We start from the raw sequence: 19,471 nt of genomic DNA, 5'->3' as shown, positions 1-19,471 counted from the left end.
GTCCATAATCTCCGGGAAAATTACCAAAGGTTGTGGTAGAAATGTAGAATAGCTATAAAGTATCCCTTATTTTTAACTAACGGCTTGTTTGGATGGTTGTCATGTATCGGTTTCATAATATATTATAATATTATATTGTATTGTATTGTACTGTATCGTTTTGATGTATATAATTATTGAATATATTGTACTATTTGTCATCGTTTGCAATATTATAAAGAAAAAGTAAAATACGAGGTAGAATTATTATTAAAAAAAGTAAGGTAAAAGATAAAATATGATTATTTAATAGTAAAGCAGGGCAAGATTAGAGGAAAAAAAATAAGGTAACGACGCAAACACACCAAATCATGTTACGTAACAATAGATTTAAAGATACGATACAATAAAATTTTTGTAACAAATATTGTATACAATATAATAGATAAGAACCATTCAAACAAGCTGTAAATATTTCGACTTTGAGCCTTAGAAATAAAATTATTTTTTATAAGGAGTTCCGCCGGACACCAAAGTTGCTACCCAAGATCAAAATTAAATGTTCAGCAAGGGCCCGCACTCTCTCTTTTGTAGATACGCTATCCCTCAGGCTATGGTATGGGGAAGGGGAAGGGGGATCTACTCATTGATTTTATATTAGATGAGTGCCCGTACTATGATCATTCGGGAGATAGAGTGTTCAGTTGAGGAGATAGAGTTTTCCATTTTTACTTCCTTTAGCTTATGTTTCCAACATTTGAGGATAGAGTGTTCAGTTGAGGAGATCTTGAAGCATAATATCCTTCAAAGAGATCCCCATAAAGCTTAAATTAACTGTAATAGCATCAGCTATATGACATTTACCATTCAACTTAAGAATTCGCAAACCTAATGGTTAATAATTTTTACATTGCTCTACTTGCCAAAGGTACAATAATCTCTATTTTGCAGTACAATGGTGAGCCTCAATTAGCCGCTTGTGCACTTTTCCTGAGATGAACAGCTTGCATCGAACCAACATTTTCAACAAACTTGGAAGCCAAATAACGCAGGACCAATAGCGCTCCTTTGGGGTATCAATCGATATGCCTCCATTTCTGAGATCGGCAAAAACTGGCTCAAATGTTAAAAACCAAAAGAGAAAATGTAACAAACTACATCAGAGTGGAAGAATAGCAGAAGACAAATGCAGAATCAGATATCAGCCTAAATCAGTAGTTAAACAGTTTATCCTAGCACAACTGTAGAGACTAACAGTTATGACGGTGTTTGATAGGATAATTTTACCTTTCGTAGTGGGATAGGTATAGAAGTTGAAGTTTCGCATGAAAGGAAACACGATTACATGATTAAAGGGCAGAAGGCATTATAAAGAGGTGTAGAATTGATCTGAAAGGCCAGTTTATAATGTAAACTTGAAAGGTATTTACCAGTCTAAGAAGCAAGAAACTTAAGAGTTATCAACTTAAAACAACAGGTTGTCTGGGTTTGCCCATATAAATATGGTGGAGATTTCCTAATGTGAACAAAATGAAACTTGACAAAGCAAGACATACGAGGAATGGTTAGATACACCACATGAAAAGCCGTTAGAAGGACATTTGCATGGAAGATGAAGGAGAATATGGGTTAGGGCTGCTAGAAGAATTACCCCAATCAATATAGATTAAAGTCGGATCTCGATTATATAACATAGCAAGTGGAAGTAGACCTATCTTCAGTTATGTTGCAATGTCATCAGAGTTGATGGGGCTATGGTGCACAGGGAAGAAAGGAGGAAGAAGAAGGGGAGTGAATGGGCCAAAAATGCATGATGCAGGTAATTATATAGGAAGTGGGGCCCAACTGGCGTTCAGAAACACATCAAAGGGACGAAATTTAAATTAGAGATGAAGAAGAGGAGGTAGTCATGATATGGGAGTGGGAGGGGGGCGGGCTGAGCAATTAAGAGTAAGAAACAGAATGGCAAGGAGAAGCTAGCAATTACTGAGCTTCAGTCTCTGTTAGCCCACGGGAGGGGAGTGTCCTACAGTATTAATTCGCTTGAAGTACGAAAAAGTCTCAAATAAAGATGTTCGGAACATGATACATCATAAATTTTCCACTTCAAGTTGGAAAACAGTTCCAAACATTATAAATACCAAAATTTCGCTAGAATCAAGATACTAATGATATATTTTTTTTTGAACATGGAGAAGAAGAAAAAGTAAACGTCATGACAATTAGTTTACACCTTGTATAGGAGAATTTGTCCACTTTTTGCTACCAATTATATTAATTATTGGAAAAATAACAGTGAGCAGAAAGGCGGATTCTTTTACCTTCAAAATGAGAGCCAAGAGGAAAATGCCACCAACGGAAACATCAACAACAAGCCAGAGCTCACCCAGGTATCTAGACCCTTAACCTTTCTCATTTTCTCATCCACCGAATTCCAAAAATGTGTGAAAGGACAAGAATCTTGTGGATCCTGTAGCATTCATTCCTAATCAAACTTTGTTTTCTTCTAAATGGGATTAGCAATAACCCGATAAGTTTTCAACAGAAGAGCTTAGAAAGAGTGTGGCAATGAACACTTACCTCAATATTTGAGTCAGTAGTTGGACACTGAACATCTGAACTTGCAAGTGTTCGTCGTATGCCTTGGCTGGATTTCCCAAGAGGCATCTTTAATGTGGACTTTGTGGAATCTTTACCAGTGAATGCTTTATAAGCAGAATCAGTGTGTACCGTCTCCATGACTGAACCGAAAAAGTTTGTCACTGGTACCTATCAAAGTCAGAGATTGCCCGTTTCACTTTCACATAATAACACCAGCAGTCTAATTAGTTTGTTGGATGACAAGAACAAATTAGGTAATCGTTTTCAGAGTAACATTTCAGTTAGTCATCTAATTTAGGACAGCTTAACGGATACTTGACTGTCTCATGCTGTTGTTTCAATTTGAACATAAAAGGGGAAAAACATTCATAAAATTCTGTGCTATTTTGGACCTCTTTTAGCACTTCTTTTATTATTTTTACTTCACTTCTGCATACTAAAGCAAGTTATTGACACTAGTTTGTGCTCGTGGTAAGCAGTTTTAAGCCCTCTTGGTAGGTAACTAAAAGAAATGAAGTGCACTGTATTTAGATGAAGATGGGGTCCTATTAAATTAGCTCTTTTACAATTATTTTGTTAATTTCTTCTACTACTACTAATTTGTCATGCAAGTCAAATTAAGATCTTCAGCTTCTTAACCGATCAACTGTACATAAAGTGGGACCTAAGAACTGCAACTTTTCCTTTTATTTTATCCTACCTATCTCCACTAAGATCCTTTACTTTTCTCTTTTTTTGTCTTTTTGGGTTTTCATGGAGTTCTTCTTTCCACGTATTTCCTTTTTCTTCGGGAGAGTTGGGGTTGGGGGAGGGCAGGGTTGCATGGTAAAGGAACAAACATAAAGTCGTACCTCTTCTAGTTGACGAGGGTATAGATCTGTTCGATAATATGCAGTTGACATCAGCATATTTGGATTATATGAACTGAAAAGACTGCAACGGGAAAAAGATTAAAGAAAGTCTAAAAAAATTAAAGAAATTCTATGTCCAAAACAAATATCATCTTCTGATTAAGACAGGAAAAAGGAGATTGGAAAAAACAACAGGAAGAGAGGCACACATAATTTCTAGGATCCATGAGAGCATAGTCAATGTAACAGCAGGAACTACCAGCAGTCAAGCCCCCAGTGCAGTTAACCTTTGCAAACTACACCAAGTATTCTGGATCTACTTTTGGTCCACTTTGCTGCTCGAGTCCATATGACATGTACAACTTGAGCAGGTAGGTTATCTAAGATGCGAACCCAGGCAAGGCAATTATCACCAAAGTTACCAAGTACGCACTCCCGTTTACCCTCTATAACAGTCCCCTTTCTAGAGTTCCAAGCATTGCTTAAAAGACTTCAATAACCCAAGCAGCATTTCTAAATATATGTAAAGTTCAAACCTGCTTAAATGTACTCGATATGGTTATCTAAAATCCTTGAATAAGACTCTTTCCATTTTATTAAAGAAAATCCTTGTGGGCCAGGCCACAGTCAGACCCTTGAACAGCCAATAATTATCCTTCAAAATTTCTGAATTATCCCCAATTATCAATTAAAGGAATATACTTCAGCATTTTTATTATCAAGTAAAACCCATAACTGATGGCCATTGCAGCTTCAAAGAAGATATCTCCTTTCTCTCTTACCTTACTCAGCTAGTGGATGACTCTCCTTTTGATAATGATGCAAGCCTAATCTCCATCAAGGAATAATTTATACCCATTTTAAATTGTTGCGCCCCACACCGGAGGGATGAGGGTTTCGTGGTCTCTTTATATAATCTTGTGCAATCCTCACCTCATGAGCTAGCTTACGAGGTTGAGTTAGGCCCAAGGTCTGTTTATCATGGTACTAGAGCTAGGCCCATCCCAATTTATTGTTACCTATGTTGGACCCCCATTTATGTTATCCACGCTTCAGTTTGCAGGCCTGGGCGTAGGGGGGGGTGTTGAGTCCCACATCTGTGGGATGGGGATTTCGTGGCTTCTTTATATGGTCTTGGGCAATCCTATATATCATAAACGTATATACAGACTATTGCACTTGTGTAGCTTAAAATACAGTAAAAATATGTAAAACAAACTAGCAATGGATAGTTAAGTTGATGTCAATAGTTGATACAATCCATAGATTTCAAGAAAAGCAGCTTAAAATCTATAGATATCAAGAAAAGCGACCAGTATTGCGTCCAGTTGTGAAATGTAATTACCTGCCCAATGAGGCATTAGCATACATGTTCACCCTCTCAAAAAAAGCAAGGGTATAAAATGTGAATCGATCTATAACTGAAACACCAACCTGTACCAGAGAAGAAAAGGAGGATGAAAACTCACACAATTTTGTGAGTACAAGGAGAACATATTCTTTTGCCTCGTCGACATAGTAGGCATAGTAAACAAGTCTTTCATTAAGTTAACACTTACATCAGCATCCAAGTGATGCGAGTACGAATTTTCCCCTTTCATGCTACTCCCAATTGCCAAAACGCCGGGTGATTGAAGCTACAAAAATATAAATATCAGTTCTACCAACCTAGTTAGAGAGCCTGTTACTGAATGTGTGAGACGGACCAACCAAGAATGTTTTATGCATTGACTGAACCTGATTTGAAAGTAATCTAACCCATTATTTTTCCTTCTGTGGGGGGGTAGGGGGTGGTGATAAAGGCATCCTTACCATAAAGAGAATGTAAATCAAAGTGAAAATGAGATTTAAGATAGTTATTAAGGTACAGATGTCTGCCAATAGCCCGACCATGGGACTCTAATCTCAAAAGCATTGGAATATGGGCTTTCCTCAGAAATTTCCACACATGTCGGATACCTATTGAATTCGGATTTAGAAATTCAGTTCGCTCAGAGTATGCTTTTCATCAACTTATAAGCAAGGACCTATATCGGCACATTCTGGAGCAAGAATAAGTTTCAACCCCAATCATGACCATCGATCCTATTTGACTAGAATCATTACAGTTAACTCCTGAGTAGAGTATTAACTTGCAAAAAATGATGAATGAAAACGAATCACGTCTTCAACAGAGGTTTATTGCATCAAGGCCAGTCTTCACAAAGTCTAGCTTTTTCATTTAAGTCATGTCATGCAAATATCTTGCAGGTGAAGATTAGCATCCCAAATCACTAAACTTGGGAAGGTCAAATAACTTGGCATGCTGAAAGGTTAGGACGTGGCGAGTCATTCAAAATATACTTAGAGATAATTACAAATAAATTAATTAACAGAAAACAAAAATCCATTAAAAGACCAACCACATAAAGCCAAAATTAGTTCCTTTAGATGCTTCAAGTACAACAGTAGGAGTATGGACGAACATTGGTAGTTATGGACCAACTATTATTAGATGATGCAAGAATACAGGGTAGCAATGTGACATTCAACATTTTCCAAGAACAGCGGTGCATTAATGACAAAAAGGCAAAAGTCACCTGAGAGAAAAGAGTAGCAGCTTGGCAAGTGTCAACCATTATTAGCAGCTCCTTGAATCTGAAATTCAACAATGGAGTCATGACAAAGCATCACTTCATAGGACCAGCAAAGAAACTATCTGATCAATTCATCATCAAGAAGCTACAACCGACAAGGAGTCATGTGCATAAATGCCATAGCATCAAACAGAGTAGATTCAGAGCAGACATCCAACAAGCCCTTATCAGTTTAAAATGGGAGACAACAAAGTCCATATGATCCCTAAGCAAATTTTGCATAACAATCAATTTTATTTTTTAACGAAAATTAACAAACAACAGAAAGTCGAGGCTGATTTCTATACCTACGCTTTTCTTTCATTTGTTTCACTGCATCAGCTAAATCATGACTTTGAAGCTCCTCTGAATCCTGAAATTTTAAAAACTCGTCTCCACCATGCCCTGTCATGTACAGAAGTATGTGGCTTCCTTCATCACTAAGAAGACGTTTTGATCTTGGGACAGCTGTTTCGTGACGACCAGTCAACACCCTCAAAAAATTTTCAACCGTTACTTCATAACCTCGATAATCTACCTGATGTTTAGAAGCTTGTTTAATTAGACAACTAAATTAAATACATAACAAAAACAACCTGAATTCTGTGAAATTCATATACTCATAAGCCAGTCCGAAGATATATATAGAAGTGAATTGAAGAGAATTTCTAGTGCAACATTTAATTTAGAACGGTGTGAGGAGAAAAATATCAACCCCACCCAGCTAAAATTGTTTAAAATGCTTGAACTTTTTCTTTGATAAGTCAAAAGATTTCATAATAAACACCAAGTTGTTGTCAACAAATTTGTGGAAGACGTGTATCTAGCTCTTTTTGTGTCACTCATTGTCTTCCACCAGTATGCATATATCATAGCATTTCCTCCTTACATCAAAAATACAATTGAAACAAAAAAAAATCTCGTGGTGTTTTTACATCTTGCTCATCATTATGAAACAATCGCCTGTTCTAATTATTACATATACTCCAAAAAAGCATGACAGTGTGGTCTTCCATGCCGTCTTCTTTCATTGTCTATCCTCAAATTTAAGTGTTGACCATCAGCATCCAATACTACGTATCTCGAACATGTTAAGAATAGCTAAGTTGATAATGCTAAGGAAATGTCAACCACACAGAATATCTTACAGAATTAACATTAAATTCGGGAGCAATATTGAAAGGCACAAGACAAAGGAAGAAACTTTATACACCTCAACGTTATCTCCATATAAGTTTAGCCTGTGGTTTTCATTGTTAAAGACCTGTGCAGGGTATTTATTCCGAGAATTGCAAGCCATATCATCAGCCAACATCAGAATAATTCTTTCATCAGGTATGCCTAATCGTTTTACAGTTCTGATTTCAAAGAACAAATAGAAAAGAAATTAGAGCACAGCTAATGAAGCTCAGAAATGGAAAGGAAGACAAAGATAATCAATGATGATCACAATGGGTACTAAAACAGCAAGATTCTCACCTGTACAAAGACAAAGTATTAGCCATGTGTCTGTAATTAAACCTGAAGAGGAAAAACAAATAAGCCAAGCCTCTTGCAAATATAGAGCTTTCTAAGTAAAGATAAAAGGTTTCAGGAACTCTTTGATTATCCTGTATCAAGGCTAAATCCAGTGTCTATAGTTAAACTTGAAGTGCACCAGCTAAAAAGTAAGAGTATTGCAATGCACACAGAGAGCCTTTAATTAACAACAACAGGTTTTACAAACTCGTAATTTCTCGAATCAAGGCTAAACCCAGTTAAAAACTTATCATTCTACCACCATTACTTCTTCAATAAACACCTCTTTTAGTCCCCCATTCATGGTGAAAATTATCACACCTAATAAGAGCTGATAGGACTCCATCATAGACAAATTCTCTTTCGATGACGATGGTGTGCGGGCCAGCTTGAATGCATTTCAACTATTCGATCGGGTACTTGTGATGTCGCACCAGCACAGGTATCATGTAACTCTACCCACCAAAGCTTAGCCATATATGAAGAAGTTACCTAGCATTTTTTTCCCTCCACTTAGGGATTTGAACCTGAGACCACATGGATTTGCTCCTATTTTATTGACCACTAAGCCTCACTCTTGGGTGTCATAGACACATCATTTTTATGGCCATGATACAACACAGGGAGAACCACACTCCAAAAGCTAGCTATTGAGGTAGGAGAGCTCAAGACTAGATAAACCCCACATCAGCATATTGCAATACCGATGTAGGGCTCAAGTCCCATACCTTACAATGGATCATAACATGGTATACAATAACAACAACATACCATGTGCGGTCCCACAAGTGGGGCCTGGGGAGAGTAGTGTGTACGCAAACTACCTACCTTGTGAAGATAGAGAGATTGTTTCCGATAAACCCTCGGCTCAAGAAGGATCATAACATGGTATACATCCACATTTAATGTAAGATCATATACACACAAAGTTGACTTAAAAGCTCATTACAATGAATTATTCTAATAAAACAACCAATTAACTATGCCTCAATTCAATTTTCTACTAGTAGTGTACTACGTTAGAGTGATCATAAGCTATTTAACGATGGTTCTTCAAGTTCACGTACCCTAATTTCCCTCCCAGCCTAACCCCAGCACAAAATCTGTCAATAAATCGCTAAAAATCAGCTCTAAAAGCAAAAATTACCAGAAACGAGAAGTGCAGACCAAAACAGCCCAATTGTTCGTATGCATCGCAGATGAAGTTGATGCGATCCCATTGCAAAGGTAAGTAGAAAACAGAAGAAAACACAACAGAAATGTGGATTTCATTTTCAACTACAGCTCATACTTCCATCTCTTTCTACTGCTAATTTCTCTTTGTTCACCTTTTGGCGGAATTGTTGATTCGGAAAGAGGAGAGATTGGCTATTTGTGAAATAAGTTTTGAGATTGCAAGCTTTTGTGTTACTTTGATATGACTGAAGTTAGCGCTGTTCGTTCGGATCGGATATCCAAAATCCAATCCGAACCGATCCATTCAATTTTGAATTTCGGATTGGATTGGATTTCGGATTATGTTTATTAAAATTTCGGATTTCGGATTGGTATATTTTAATCCAATCCAATCCGAAATCCGAAATTATCAGGACAGGTATAAATACTACACTTTAATTTACATCAACCTCCAAGTTATTACCTTTACAATTGCTAGATTTAGCTATATTGGCACCATAGTACTCTCATAATTGCATAAACATGAATTTTTCTTAATGTATTAACTATTTTACAAAGAAAATATACATATTAATTTAACTTTGAGGCATAATAATACGATCCAATATCTGATCCGATCCAAACTTTAAAATCCGATCCGATCCGATATAATTCGGATCGGATTCGGATTGCATTTTCTAGAATCCGAAATCCGAAATATGCTAAATCCGATCCGATCCGATCCGTGCACAGCCCTAACTGAAGTAAATGTTTTCTTGGAAAATAATTTTTTAGAAAAAAGTATATAAAAAATTAATGAATTATATTAATAAATTGAAGAGTATTTTGATGAAATATTTAAATATTAAAGATTAATAATACTATCGGGGGAGTTAGTTAAAATAATTATATAAAATTAAAAGTTAATAAAGAGATGTAAGGAAAATGACTTCCGTCCGTCCATACTTGAGTGAAACCATTCTTTTGACGAAAAATATTTTTAATCGAAAATAAATTTTGTCATCATAAACACTAAAAATTTACTTTTTCACGAAAAATATTTTCTTAAAAAACATTTTATCTTCCTATTAAAAACACCCCAACTCTTTTATTTTTATCTTCAACTTTTTTTTTTTTGGGAGAAATTCAAAAATAGCCAGATTAATATACTGGAGTTTGGAGCACCGGTGCTCCAGTCTCCAGTATATTATACTGGAGCCAGCAAAGTATACCGGTCCAGCATAATATGCTGCAGTTTATATACATGTGCACCGAACTCCAGTATATTATTCTGGACCGATCTCTGTTGCAGCAAAATAGTGACTATTTTTCATTGACTTGGTAAACGCTGGCTATTTTTGAATGACCAGTCCGAAAACTGGTTATACCTTGCTATTTTTACCCTTTTTTTCTCATGTAATATTAGTTTCTAATGGTTTTTAAATAGCTAGAATAGCCTGATAGAGCACATTTATTATCCTGGTCCCTATATTCAATGAAATTTCATCCAGACACTTATAATCGTTCAAAGTCAACATTTTAAACCCATGTGACGTTGTGTCTCTCTCAATAGCATGATGCTAGAATCCACGTCACATAAAATTATGCTACATCACCTTTTCTTTTAATTTTACATGAAAAAATATTAATAATCCTTTTGTCTTTCTTCCTTCTTTTCTTTCAATTTTTTATTTTCAAAAATATTTAGAAAAAGAAAAGAAAAGAAATTGGGCAGGGGCTGGGGGAAGAACGAGAAGGGGAGAGGGATAAAGAGAGAGAAAAAAATACGGGTACGGGGGGGGGGGGGGGGGAACGAGAAAAAAACATAATATGTTTTTTGTTTTTAATTTTTTTGTCTTTTTCTTATTTTAATTATTTTAAATATTATATTCACGCTCGTTGTACGCATGAAATATACGCATCTTATACAACTCACCATTAAGTTGTCACATATGCTCGGTCAATGGTCAAAGAGGTTTAAAATATCGACTTTGAAAAATTATAAGTGCCTGAATGAAACTTCTTTAAATATAGGGATTAGGATGACAGATGCGTACAAGTACAAGTGTTTATTAGGCTATTCTGCCTTATAAATAAGTGTAGTCTAAATTAAACTTTTGTATTTGAACGGTTGAGAAAATAACAAAAATAGTCCCTTATGTTTAGGAGTTGATCTAAATGGTTCTTTAAATATACACATGAGTAATTTTAATCTTTTATATTTAGTATAATTAAGTGATATTAGTCTATCTTATTATTAATACACATGACAATGTTATCTTTGACGGAATTGACTTGAGAAGCACGCGAGACATTTTAAACTGGAAGTGCCGAATTTTGGGAAAATAAAGAACTAAAATTAATTAAATGCATATTTTAAAGGATTATCTTTAGACCAATCCCTCAACCATGAAGGACTAATTTTATCATTTTCCTTTGGACCGTTCAACTAAGTTCCTAATAAATCTTCTTTCTTCTTTTTAATTTTTCGTTGTTACATGTGTTTTGCTTTCTCAGTCTCTCTCTTTAAATGTTCTAAACTTTCTAAATCCCTGTAATGACGAGTGCAAAATACACACTTAAAATATGCTCGCCAGTCGAATATAGTATAATATAATTACATATCTACAAGGATTGGAGTAAAACAGTATTATCGTAGTTGTAGCTAGATTGTTATCCAAGATGATCAACAATTGAGGTTTATATAATGAATACTAAAATTAACTAAGAATCTAGAGCTAATTGACTAATGACAATCTAAGCAATGAATAAGCAAGGAAAAATATCAATGGGAGAACATAGGGTTTTGATAGGATAGGTGCAAGACAATTATTTGGGATCTAACTCTAGATAATTCACGTCTAATGTTCAAGTGAGTCTCTCGAATTCACTTAATTATTAGTTTAACTGTTTAGTACAAACTCCTCTTTCGGTTAAGTCTCAACCTCACGAGATGAACCAATTTAAACTCTATGAAGATATGCAAGAATGCGTAGTGGATTGGTCTTTAGGAGAACCTCTCTCGATTATCCTCCTAACTAGGTTTAATCAATGATTCAACTAGCATCTTTCGATTACATAGAAGAATTAATGAACTCAATCAACAATATAATGCAAAGATATCACAAGTTATGCCTCTCTCGATTACATGAACAAGTGAATGTAGATGTAATAGTTAAATCATCCAAAAATGCTTCAATACATAAAAACTAGAGTTATAATCCACAAATATCAATACACCAAATCCATCAAAACCTAAAGAGAACTACTCCATAGACATGGAGTAATTCATCAGAGATATAATTAAAAGATAGGAAAATATAGATTTGATCCAAACTCGGGTCTTGAGTGAGGAAAGAATGATGAAATCCTCGTGCTTTTGCTCCTCTAACTCTTCCTTAGCCTCCTTCGGTTGATTATGTGTCAGAAGTCCAGAAAATAATATTTTTTTATGTATTTATACCAAGTAGAGTCGGGCCAGACGAAACCACCTTTTCTTAGCCGAAATAGGAATTTCACTATGTAAAATTTGTTCAATCGCACCGTATGGGGCGACGCGCTACGCGGGGAAGCAGTGGGGATCTTCAGAGAGCTTGACTTTTCAATAGGCAGCAAAATTGTACAGATGCGGCGCACCACGCGCCGCATGTGTTTTGTCTTCTCAGAGTCCGGCTTTTTCCTTGCTTTTTGATATCCAGATGTGGTTCTCGACCCCGAATGCGATCCCGGCTTAATCCTTTGGGTTTTACTCAAACTTCAAAGTTCTAAATAGCTCGAATTAGCTCTGTAACATCTACATCACTCAGAATCACTCCTACAAAGCATAAAACACACGATAAGTACAAAATACTAGCGATTAAAACTCAAACACAATTAAAGTACAGTGAATTAGAGTGTGATAAGCGACTAAAACATGAGATTATAGCCTATCATTAGGTAACCCCTAGTAGCTACACCCCTGCATCTGTCGCTTCGCCGTCGCAGGTGCCATCATAGGTAAGTTTTACTGCTCTCTTTCCGTCCCCCTTTCTCTCTCTCCTTCTCTTTCTCTTTCCCTCCCCCCTCTCTCTTTTTATTCTTTCTTTCATCTTTTTCGGTATCTTCTGGCCCGTCTCGCTACCGGCGTCATTTTCTTCACCCCGTCTTTCTCCGTTCGGGTGGGTGAGAGCGTGTTTCAGGCGATTGCTACAAGTCCGACAACCCTTATAGCATATTTCTGGTGACCCATATCATCTTGCTCCATCTTATCCGTCCTATCTCTCTCTTTCCCTTTCTCTCTCTTCCCTTCTGTGTGTATATGTGTGGGTGCATTATGTTTCTTTAGATAGGTGCAACATTTTCCATGCGAGGACAGGTTATTTCCCGATGTGTGTACTGATTCCCACCGAGTTTCATTAATTCCGATGAATTCCAAACAGCTTTCCGGTAGGACGCAGCATGACTGTCAGTGGTCTTAGCAGATCCGACATACTTAAGGAAAACTCACTCCAGGTTCTTTCATTCCGTCTTTGCTATTTGCGGTATCAGTATTTTTTTTTGCTTGCCTGTCTTTTTGACATCTACAGTATGTCTTTGGTATTTGTGGTATCAATATTTTTTTACTTGCCTATCTCTTTGACATCTACAATATCTTGTTTTAAATTGTATTTAGTTAGACTTGCCTGCTTATATCTGCTCCTGTCACTAAATTGAGTTTTATAGTTAGATACATAATTTGTGCCTGCTTACCTGTAGCCATAATAAGCATCTTTGGACCTTTAGGGTTACTTTTTTAGTCTATTCTTTTTGTAGCTTTTTGCTGGTCTAGTGGCCGCGCCAAGCTATGATAGAGTGAAGTCATGTCCTTAGGGGGAGCGAGTGGGGAGGGGGAAGGGGGTAGAGAGTAAGGTGGTATGGATGGTATAGGTTAAGAGTAGGGTCATGGAACATAGGGACTTTAATGGAAAATTCTATAGAGTTAGCAAAGATTCTTCATAAGAGGAAGATTAACATAGTCTGTGTCCATGAGACTGAATGGGTGGAGAACATGGCTCGGGAGGCTGATGGGTTTAATTCGTGGTATTCAGGGAGGGTGAGAGGGAAGAACGCGGTAGGCATCTTAGTTTATAGGGATCTAATGGAGCTAGTGGTTGAGGTTAAGAGGTGAATAACAGGTTGATGGCCATTAAGGTAGTCGTAGGAGGATATATTCTAAACGTAATTAGTGATTAGGTGCCTCAGGTGGGTTTGGACTAGGAGGTTAAAAGGTATTTCTAGGAGGATTTGGATGGGTTGGTACAAGGTATTCCATCCACAGAGAATATTATTATAGGGGGTGATTTTAACGGCCACATTGGGAGGTTGCTTAGGGGATATGACAGTGTGCATGGTGGCTTCGGTTTTGGAGATATAAACGGAGGAGGTACCTTGCTGCTAGAGTACGCTAAAGCTTTTGAGCTGGTGATTGCTAACTCATGTTACCCGAAGAAGGTGGAGCACTTGATAATCTTTCGGAGTATGGTGGACAAGACCCAAATTGATTATCTACTTCTCAGAAATATGATAGAGGTTTATGCACAGATTGCAATGTCATCCCGAGTGAAAATCTTATGACCCAACATATGTTTTTGGTTATGGAGTTAAAGATCAGGTGGACGAGGAGGAAGAGGGCTATGTTTGGTATATCTAGGGTCAGGTGAGGTGTATTGACTAAGGACAAAGACAAGGGCAAGGACAAGGACCAGGAGTTGGGGGAGAAGTTGCTGGCTATAGGGGCCTAGAGGAGTAGCCGAGACATAAGTTGTATGTGGTCTATGACTGCGAATTGTATTAGAGAGACATCAAGAAAGGTGTTAGGGGTCTCGAGGGGTTTTTCTGGTGGCCACAAAGGGGACTGGTGGCGGAACGAAGAGGTTCAAAGGAAAGTGGAAGCTAAGAAAATGGCATATTTGAAGCTAGTAGAGAGCATAAACGAGGGGCAAAAGAGGGCTAATAGGGAGGGGTATATGTCACAACCCGGAATTCCCACCGTTTGGACCGTGATGGCGCCTAATATTTACTTGCTAGGCAAGCCAACATTAGAGATCAGTAAATCAATTCTTAAACCTTTTAGTAATTAACAATAATTAAACCATAATAAGTTGAAAAGAGTGCGGAAATCCATAACAATCTTAATATATAAAGCTAGCCAAAATCTGGAGTCACAATCCACGAACTTCTAAGATTTAACTGCAAGTAACTGTCTGAAAGAAGTACAATTATTTTCGATACAAATGAAACAATAAAGAAAATGTATAGAAGGGGACGCCAGGGCCTGCGGATGCCAACAAGACTACCTTGAGTCTCCGATCAGATGAAGCCAACAGCTAAGTACATTATCAAAATATGCATAGAAGTACAGTGTAGTATCAATATAACTGACCTTATGTACTGGTAAGTGCCGAGCCTAACCTCGGCGAAGTAGTGACGAGGTTAGTACAAGACACCACAAAACAAACATGTACTATATAACAATATATATATGCTAATAATATCAGTAAAAAGAACAAGACAGGTAATATTGGGAGGGGAACATGCTGGGGAGATCACAAGATAAGGAATCAAAGGAGTGATAAAAATCTAATCAACCAATATGCCTTAAACAGATAGGAACAAGTTATACAGTAAAGGAAAAATATACGGTATCGCCCTTCGTGCTTTTACTCTCAACTTCACCATACGAAATAATAGAAATGGCACGACAACACCTTTCGTGCGTTAACTCTCTCATAACATGATACATCATTACCCTTCGTGCATTAACAATCACAACATGGCATGACATCACCCTTCGTTCATTAACACTCACAAAAATATGGCACGACATTACCCTTCGTGCATTAACACTCCACCTCACCAAAACAAGTGACAATAACAACATGGAGATAGAAATATCAAGAACAAGTCTTATTTCAACCTTTGGTTCACAATACCAACCTCAACTTTGAATCAATACTCAGCAATACCAAAATCCGTAAATAAGATAAGAACGATCAACATAATGATAAACTAGTCTAAGCATAAGTAATATGATCAATGAAAGCTACAAATTTCACGAATAAGGCTCACTCGCATGTTATGACTCGACAACAATGCATAGGTACTCGTCACCTCACCTATACGTTGTACTCAACATTCAAACACGTAGCAAATAGGAAATAAAGACCTAATCCCTCAAGCCAAGGTTAACCACGGCACTTACCTTGCTCCAACGGCCAAACTCAAAGCTCAACCACAACTTTTCCCTTCAAACCAGCCTCCGAACCAATAGAATCTAGCAAATTTCCAACCAAACGATTCAATTTAAGCCTTAGGAACTACCCACGATTGCAAAATATTTAATTTAGGCCATTTTGAAAAAGTCAACAAAAGGCAACACCCGGGCCCGGTTGGTTCAAACATGAAATTCGGACCAAAACCCAATTACCCATTCACCCATGAGCCCAGTTATACAATTGGTTTTGGAATCTGAACTCAATTTGAGGTCTAAATCTCCAATTTTCGAAATCCCTAGTTTTTACCCAAAATCCCCAATTCCACCATGAAAACCTTAGATTTTAAGTTAAAATCTTGTAAAATGTAGTGAAAGATTGAAAGAAACTAGTTTAGAATCACTTACCTATGATTTGGGGAAGAAAAGTTTTTTGGAAAATCGCATCTTGTGTTTTAGGTTTTGAAAATTTGAAGAATGGGAGAAAAATCCCGTCTAAGTCACTTTTACACAACTGTATATGTCGCATTTGCGACTTGAGCTTCGCAAATGCGAGGGGACTATCGCAAATAGGAAGTCCTGCTCACCTCTGCTGCCTTCGCAAATGCGAAGGTTTGTTCGCAATTGCGACAGAAATGATCGCATTTGCGATCATGCCCTCCCCAGACAAAAGAGACATAAATGTATAACGTGGTTGGATCAACTGACCTACGTCCACCGCGAATTTGAGCAATCCACTATATAAAAGAGAGTACAAAATATCGAGAGAACAACCTCACGAAGAGGCAAACACAAGTGACACACTAACACTAGTCCCGTAAAGTTCTCCCCCTACACAAGACTCTCAAACCCCCTATGGCTACATTGTGGATGCTGCTGAATGAGAAGGACGGATCTTCAATTTATAGAACTCCAACCATTTTCCTATCAGAAAAGGGACTAGCCAAATATAAGAAATTTGTAATTTCCTTCTACAAGAAGGAAAACCCAATTATGATAAATATGTTGTCCTTTCCTTCATAAGATAGGAAAATCAATAACACATGCGCGAGGCATATCCTTCAATATCTGAATAATGCATTTGAACTGCCCATCCATCCGAGGATGTAATGTTGTGCTCAACTCAACGTGCGTGCCCAACTCACAGTGCATTGCCCTCTAGAAATGCGAGCTGAACTGCATATCTCGATCAGAAATGATAGACACGGGCACACCGTGAAGACGAACGATCTCGCAGATATAAATCTCTGCCAACCGCTCTAAAGAATAGGTAACTGCCACAGGAATGAAATGCATTGACTTGATCAGTCTATCCACAATAACCCAAACTATATCGAACTTCCTCTGAGTCCGTGGGAGTCGAACAACGAAATCCATAGTGATACGCTCCCACTTCCACTCAGGAATCTCTATCTTCTGAAGCAAACCACCAGGTCTCTGATGCTCGTACTTTACTTGATGACAATTTAGACACCGAGCCACATATGCCACCGTATCTTTCTTCATTCTCTTCCACCAATAATGCTGCCGTAAGTCCTGATACATCTTGGCGGCACCCGGATGAATATAATACCGGGAACTGTGGGCTTTCTCTAGAAACAACTCACGAATTCCATCCACATTAGGCACACAAACACGACCCTGCATCCTCAAAACTCCATCGTCTCTAATCGTAACCTTCTTGGCATCATCGTGTCGTACTGTATCTCTAAGGACAAGCAAATAAGGGTCATCATACTGCCGTTTCCTGATGCACTCAAACAATGAAGATCGAGCGACCGTACAAGCTAGAACACGACTGGGCTCAGAAACATCCAACCTCACGAACTGATTGTCCGAGGCCTGAACATCTAATGCAAGCGGTCTCTCATCGGCTGGAATGTACACAAGGCTACCTATACTCACTGACTTTCTACTCAAAGCATCGGCCACCACATTGGCCTTTCCATGATGTTATAAGATGGTGACATCATAGTCTTTCAATAGATCTAACCACCTCCTATACCTCAAATAGAGTTCCTTTTGCTTGAACAAATACTGCAAACTTCGATGATTCGTGAATACCTCACACGACATGCCATAAAGATAGTGCCTCCAAATCTTCAGCGTTTGAACAATGGCTGCCAGCTCTAAGTCATGAACATGGTAATTCTTCTCGTGAACCTTCAAATGCTGTGACATATATGCAATCACCCTGCCATCCTGCATCAATACTGCACCAAGTCCAATACGAGATGCGTCACAATATACTGTATAAGGCCCTGAACTTGTAGGCAATACCAACACCAGTGCCATAGTGAAAGTAGTCTTGAGCTTCTGAATGCTCACCTCACACTCATTTGACCATCTGAACGGGGCACCCTTCTAGGTCAACCTGGTCAACGGGGCTGTTATATATGAAAATCCCTCCACAAACCGATGGCAATAACCCTCCAACCCCAAGAAACTCCGGATCTCTGTAGCTGAAGTGGGTCTAGGCCAGTTCTTAACTGCCTCAATCTTCTTAGGATCTACCTGAATACCCTCTACTGATACAACCTGCCCCAAGAAGGCGACTGAGCTTAACTAAAATTCATATTTTGAAAACTTAGCATATAACTGGTTGTCTTTTAGAGTCTGAAGAACGATCTGAAGATGTTGCTTATGCTTCTCTCGACTGCAGGAGTAGATCAAGATATCACAATAAACACAATCACAAATGAATCAAAATTGGGCTTGAACACCCGGTTCATCAAATCCATAAATGTTGTTGGGGTGTTGGTCAACCCAAATGACATCACTAGGAACTCGTAATGCCCATACCTAGTCCGAAAAACTGTCTTTGGGACAGCGGATGCCCTAATCCTCAACTGATGGTAGCCAAACCTCAAATTAATCTTTGAAAATACTTTAGCACCCTGAAGCTGATCAAATAGGTTGTTAATCCTTGGCAATGGATAGATAGCCAAATCTGTTAGCTCCCTGGCAATGGTGCCAAAAAGTGATCGAGGCCAACCCTGCACTACTACAAAGTAGCGAGAGTGATCGAAGCATCTTTTACCCGAGAAGGTCGAGATCGATTTCCACAAGGAGCTAGAAATGGGAATTAAGTTTCTATCTAAATTGGGGATGCGTAATTGCTCTTAATTGCACTTCTAATCATAGTTGGTTTTGATATTACTTCTAAATTTATACTAATAAGATGCTAAATTAAGCTAAGTTAAGCTAAGTTAAGCTAAGAGTAAACTACTTAAAGGATGTCTAAATAGTTAAGAAGGCACTAAGGAAGTGGCTTTCTCCTAGGTGGACACTTGACGGGTTCTCGAGTCTAAGGCTAGGTTGTCATGTTAGGGATTAAGATATAACTATTGCACGATACTACTCACTCTATACCTCTCGGTAGTTTGAGTAATTTTGCCCTAATTAACTTTCTCAAGATCAATTGGGTATGATAATTTGTGCAAACAATTAAGGTTCAAGTCGGGTATTACTATATCTAAGTTTAACCCTTTAATTGGGGCTATCAATCTCTTGAATACGCCTCA

General features: G+C 37.8%; 1 protein-coding gene across 2 annotated transcripts; it reads right to left on the bottom strand.

Moving 5' to 3' along the window:
* Positions 1 to 750: 750 nt before the first annotated feature.
* LOC107799245 (uncharacterized) lies at positions 751 to 9,172 on the bottom strand. Of its 2 annotated transcripts, none has more exons than XM_016622334.2 (11): positions 8,712 to 9,172; positions 7,526 to 7,567; positions 7,260 to 7,404; positions 6,355 to 6,584; positions 6,011 to 6,068; positions 4,991 to 5,068; positions 4,777 to 4,865; positions 3,432 to 3,513; positions 2,560 to 2,748; positions 2,301 to 2,449; positions 751 to 1,076 (listed from the first exon to the last, which is right to left on the bottom strand). In XM_016622334.2, exons 1-10 carry the CDS (start codon positions 8,834 to 8,836, stop codon positions 2,303 to 2,305), a joined length of 1,185 nt encoding a protein of 394 aa, XP_016477820.1. In that variant the 5' UTR covers positions 8,837 to 9,172; the 3' UTR covers positions 751 to 1,076; positions 2,301 to 2,302. The 2 variants fall into 2 exon arrangements, with proteins under 2 accessions (XP_016477820.1, XP_016477821.1); XM_016622335.2 differs by having other exon boundaries at positions 955 to 1,092; positions 8,712 to 9,135.
* Between the last annotated feature and the right edge of the window lie 10,299 nt (positions 9,173 to 19,471).

The sequence above is a fragment of the Nicotiana tabacum genome, chromosome 1 (assembly GCF_000715075.1).
Source record: "Nicotiana tabacum cultivar K326 chromosome 1, ASM71507v2, whole genome shotgun sequence".
Classification (NCBI taxonomy): domain Eukaryota; kingdom Viridiplantae; phylum Streptophyta; class Magnoliopsida; order Solanales; family Solanaceae; genus Nicotiana; species Nicotiana tabacum.
Note: the sequence above shows the minus strand (reverse complement) of the source record. Positions and strands in the feature narration are given on the sequence as shown.

Coding starts and splice junctions, on each gene's coding strand:
- LOC107799245 (XM_016622334.2), bottom strand. CDS start 8,836: ATGAAATCCACATTTCTGTTGTGTTTTCTTCTGTTTTCTACTTACCTT. Junction 7,405..7,525: donor AATACTTTGTCTTTGTACAG/GTGAGAATCTTG, acceptor CTTTGAAATCAG/AACTGTAAAACGATTAGGCA. Junction 5,069..6,010: donor CTGCTACTCTTTTCTCTCAG/GTGACTTTTGCC, acceptor ATATTTTTGTAG/CTTCAATCACCCGGCGTTTT.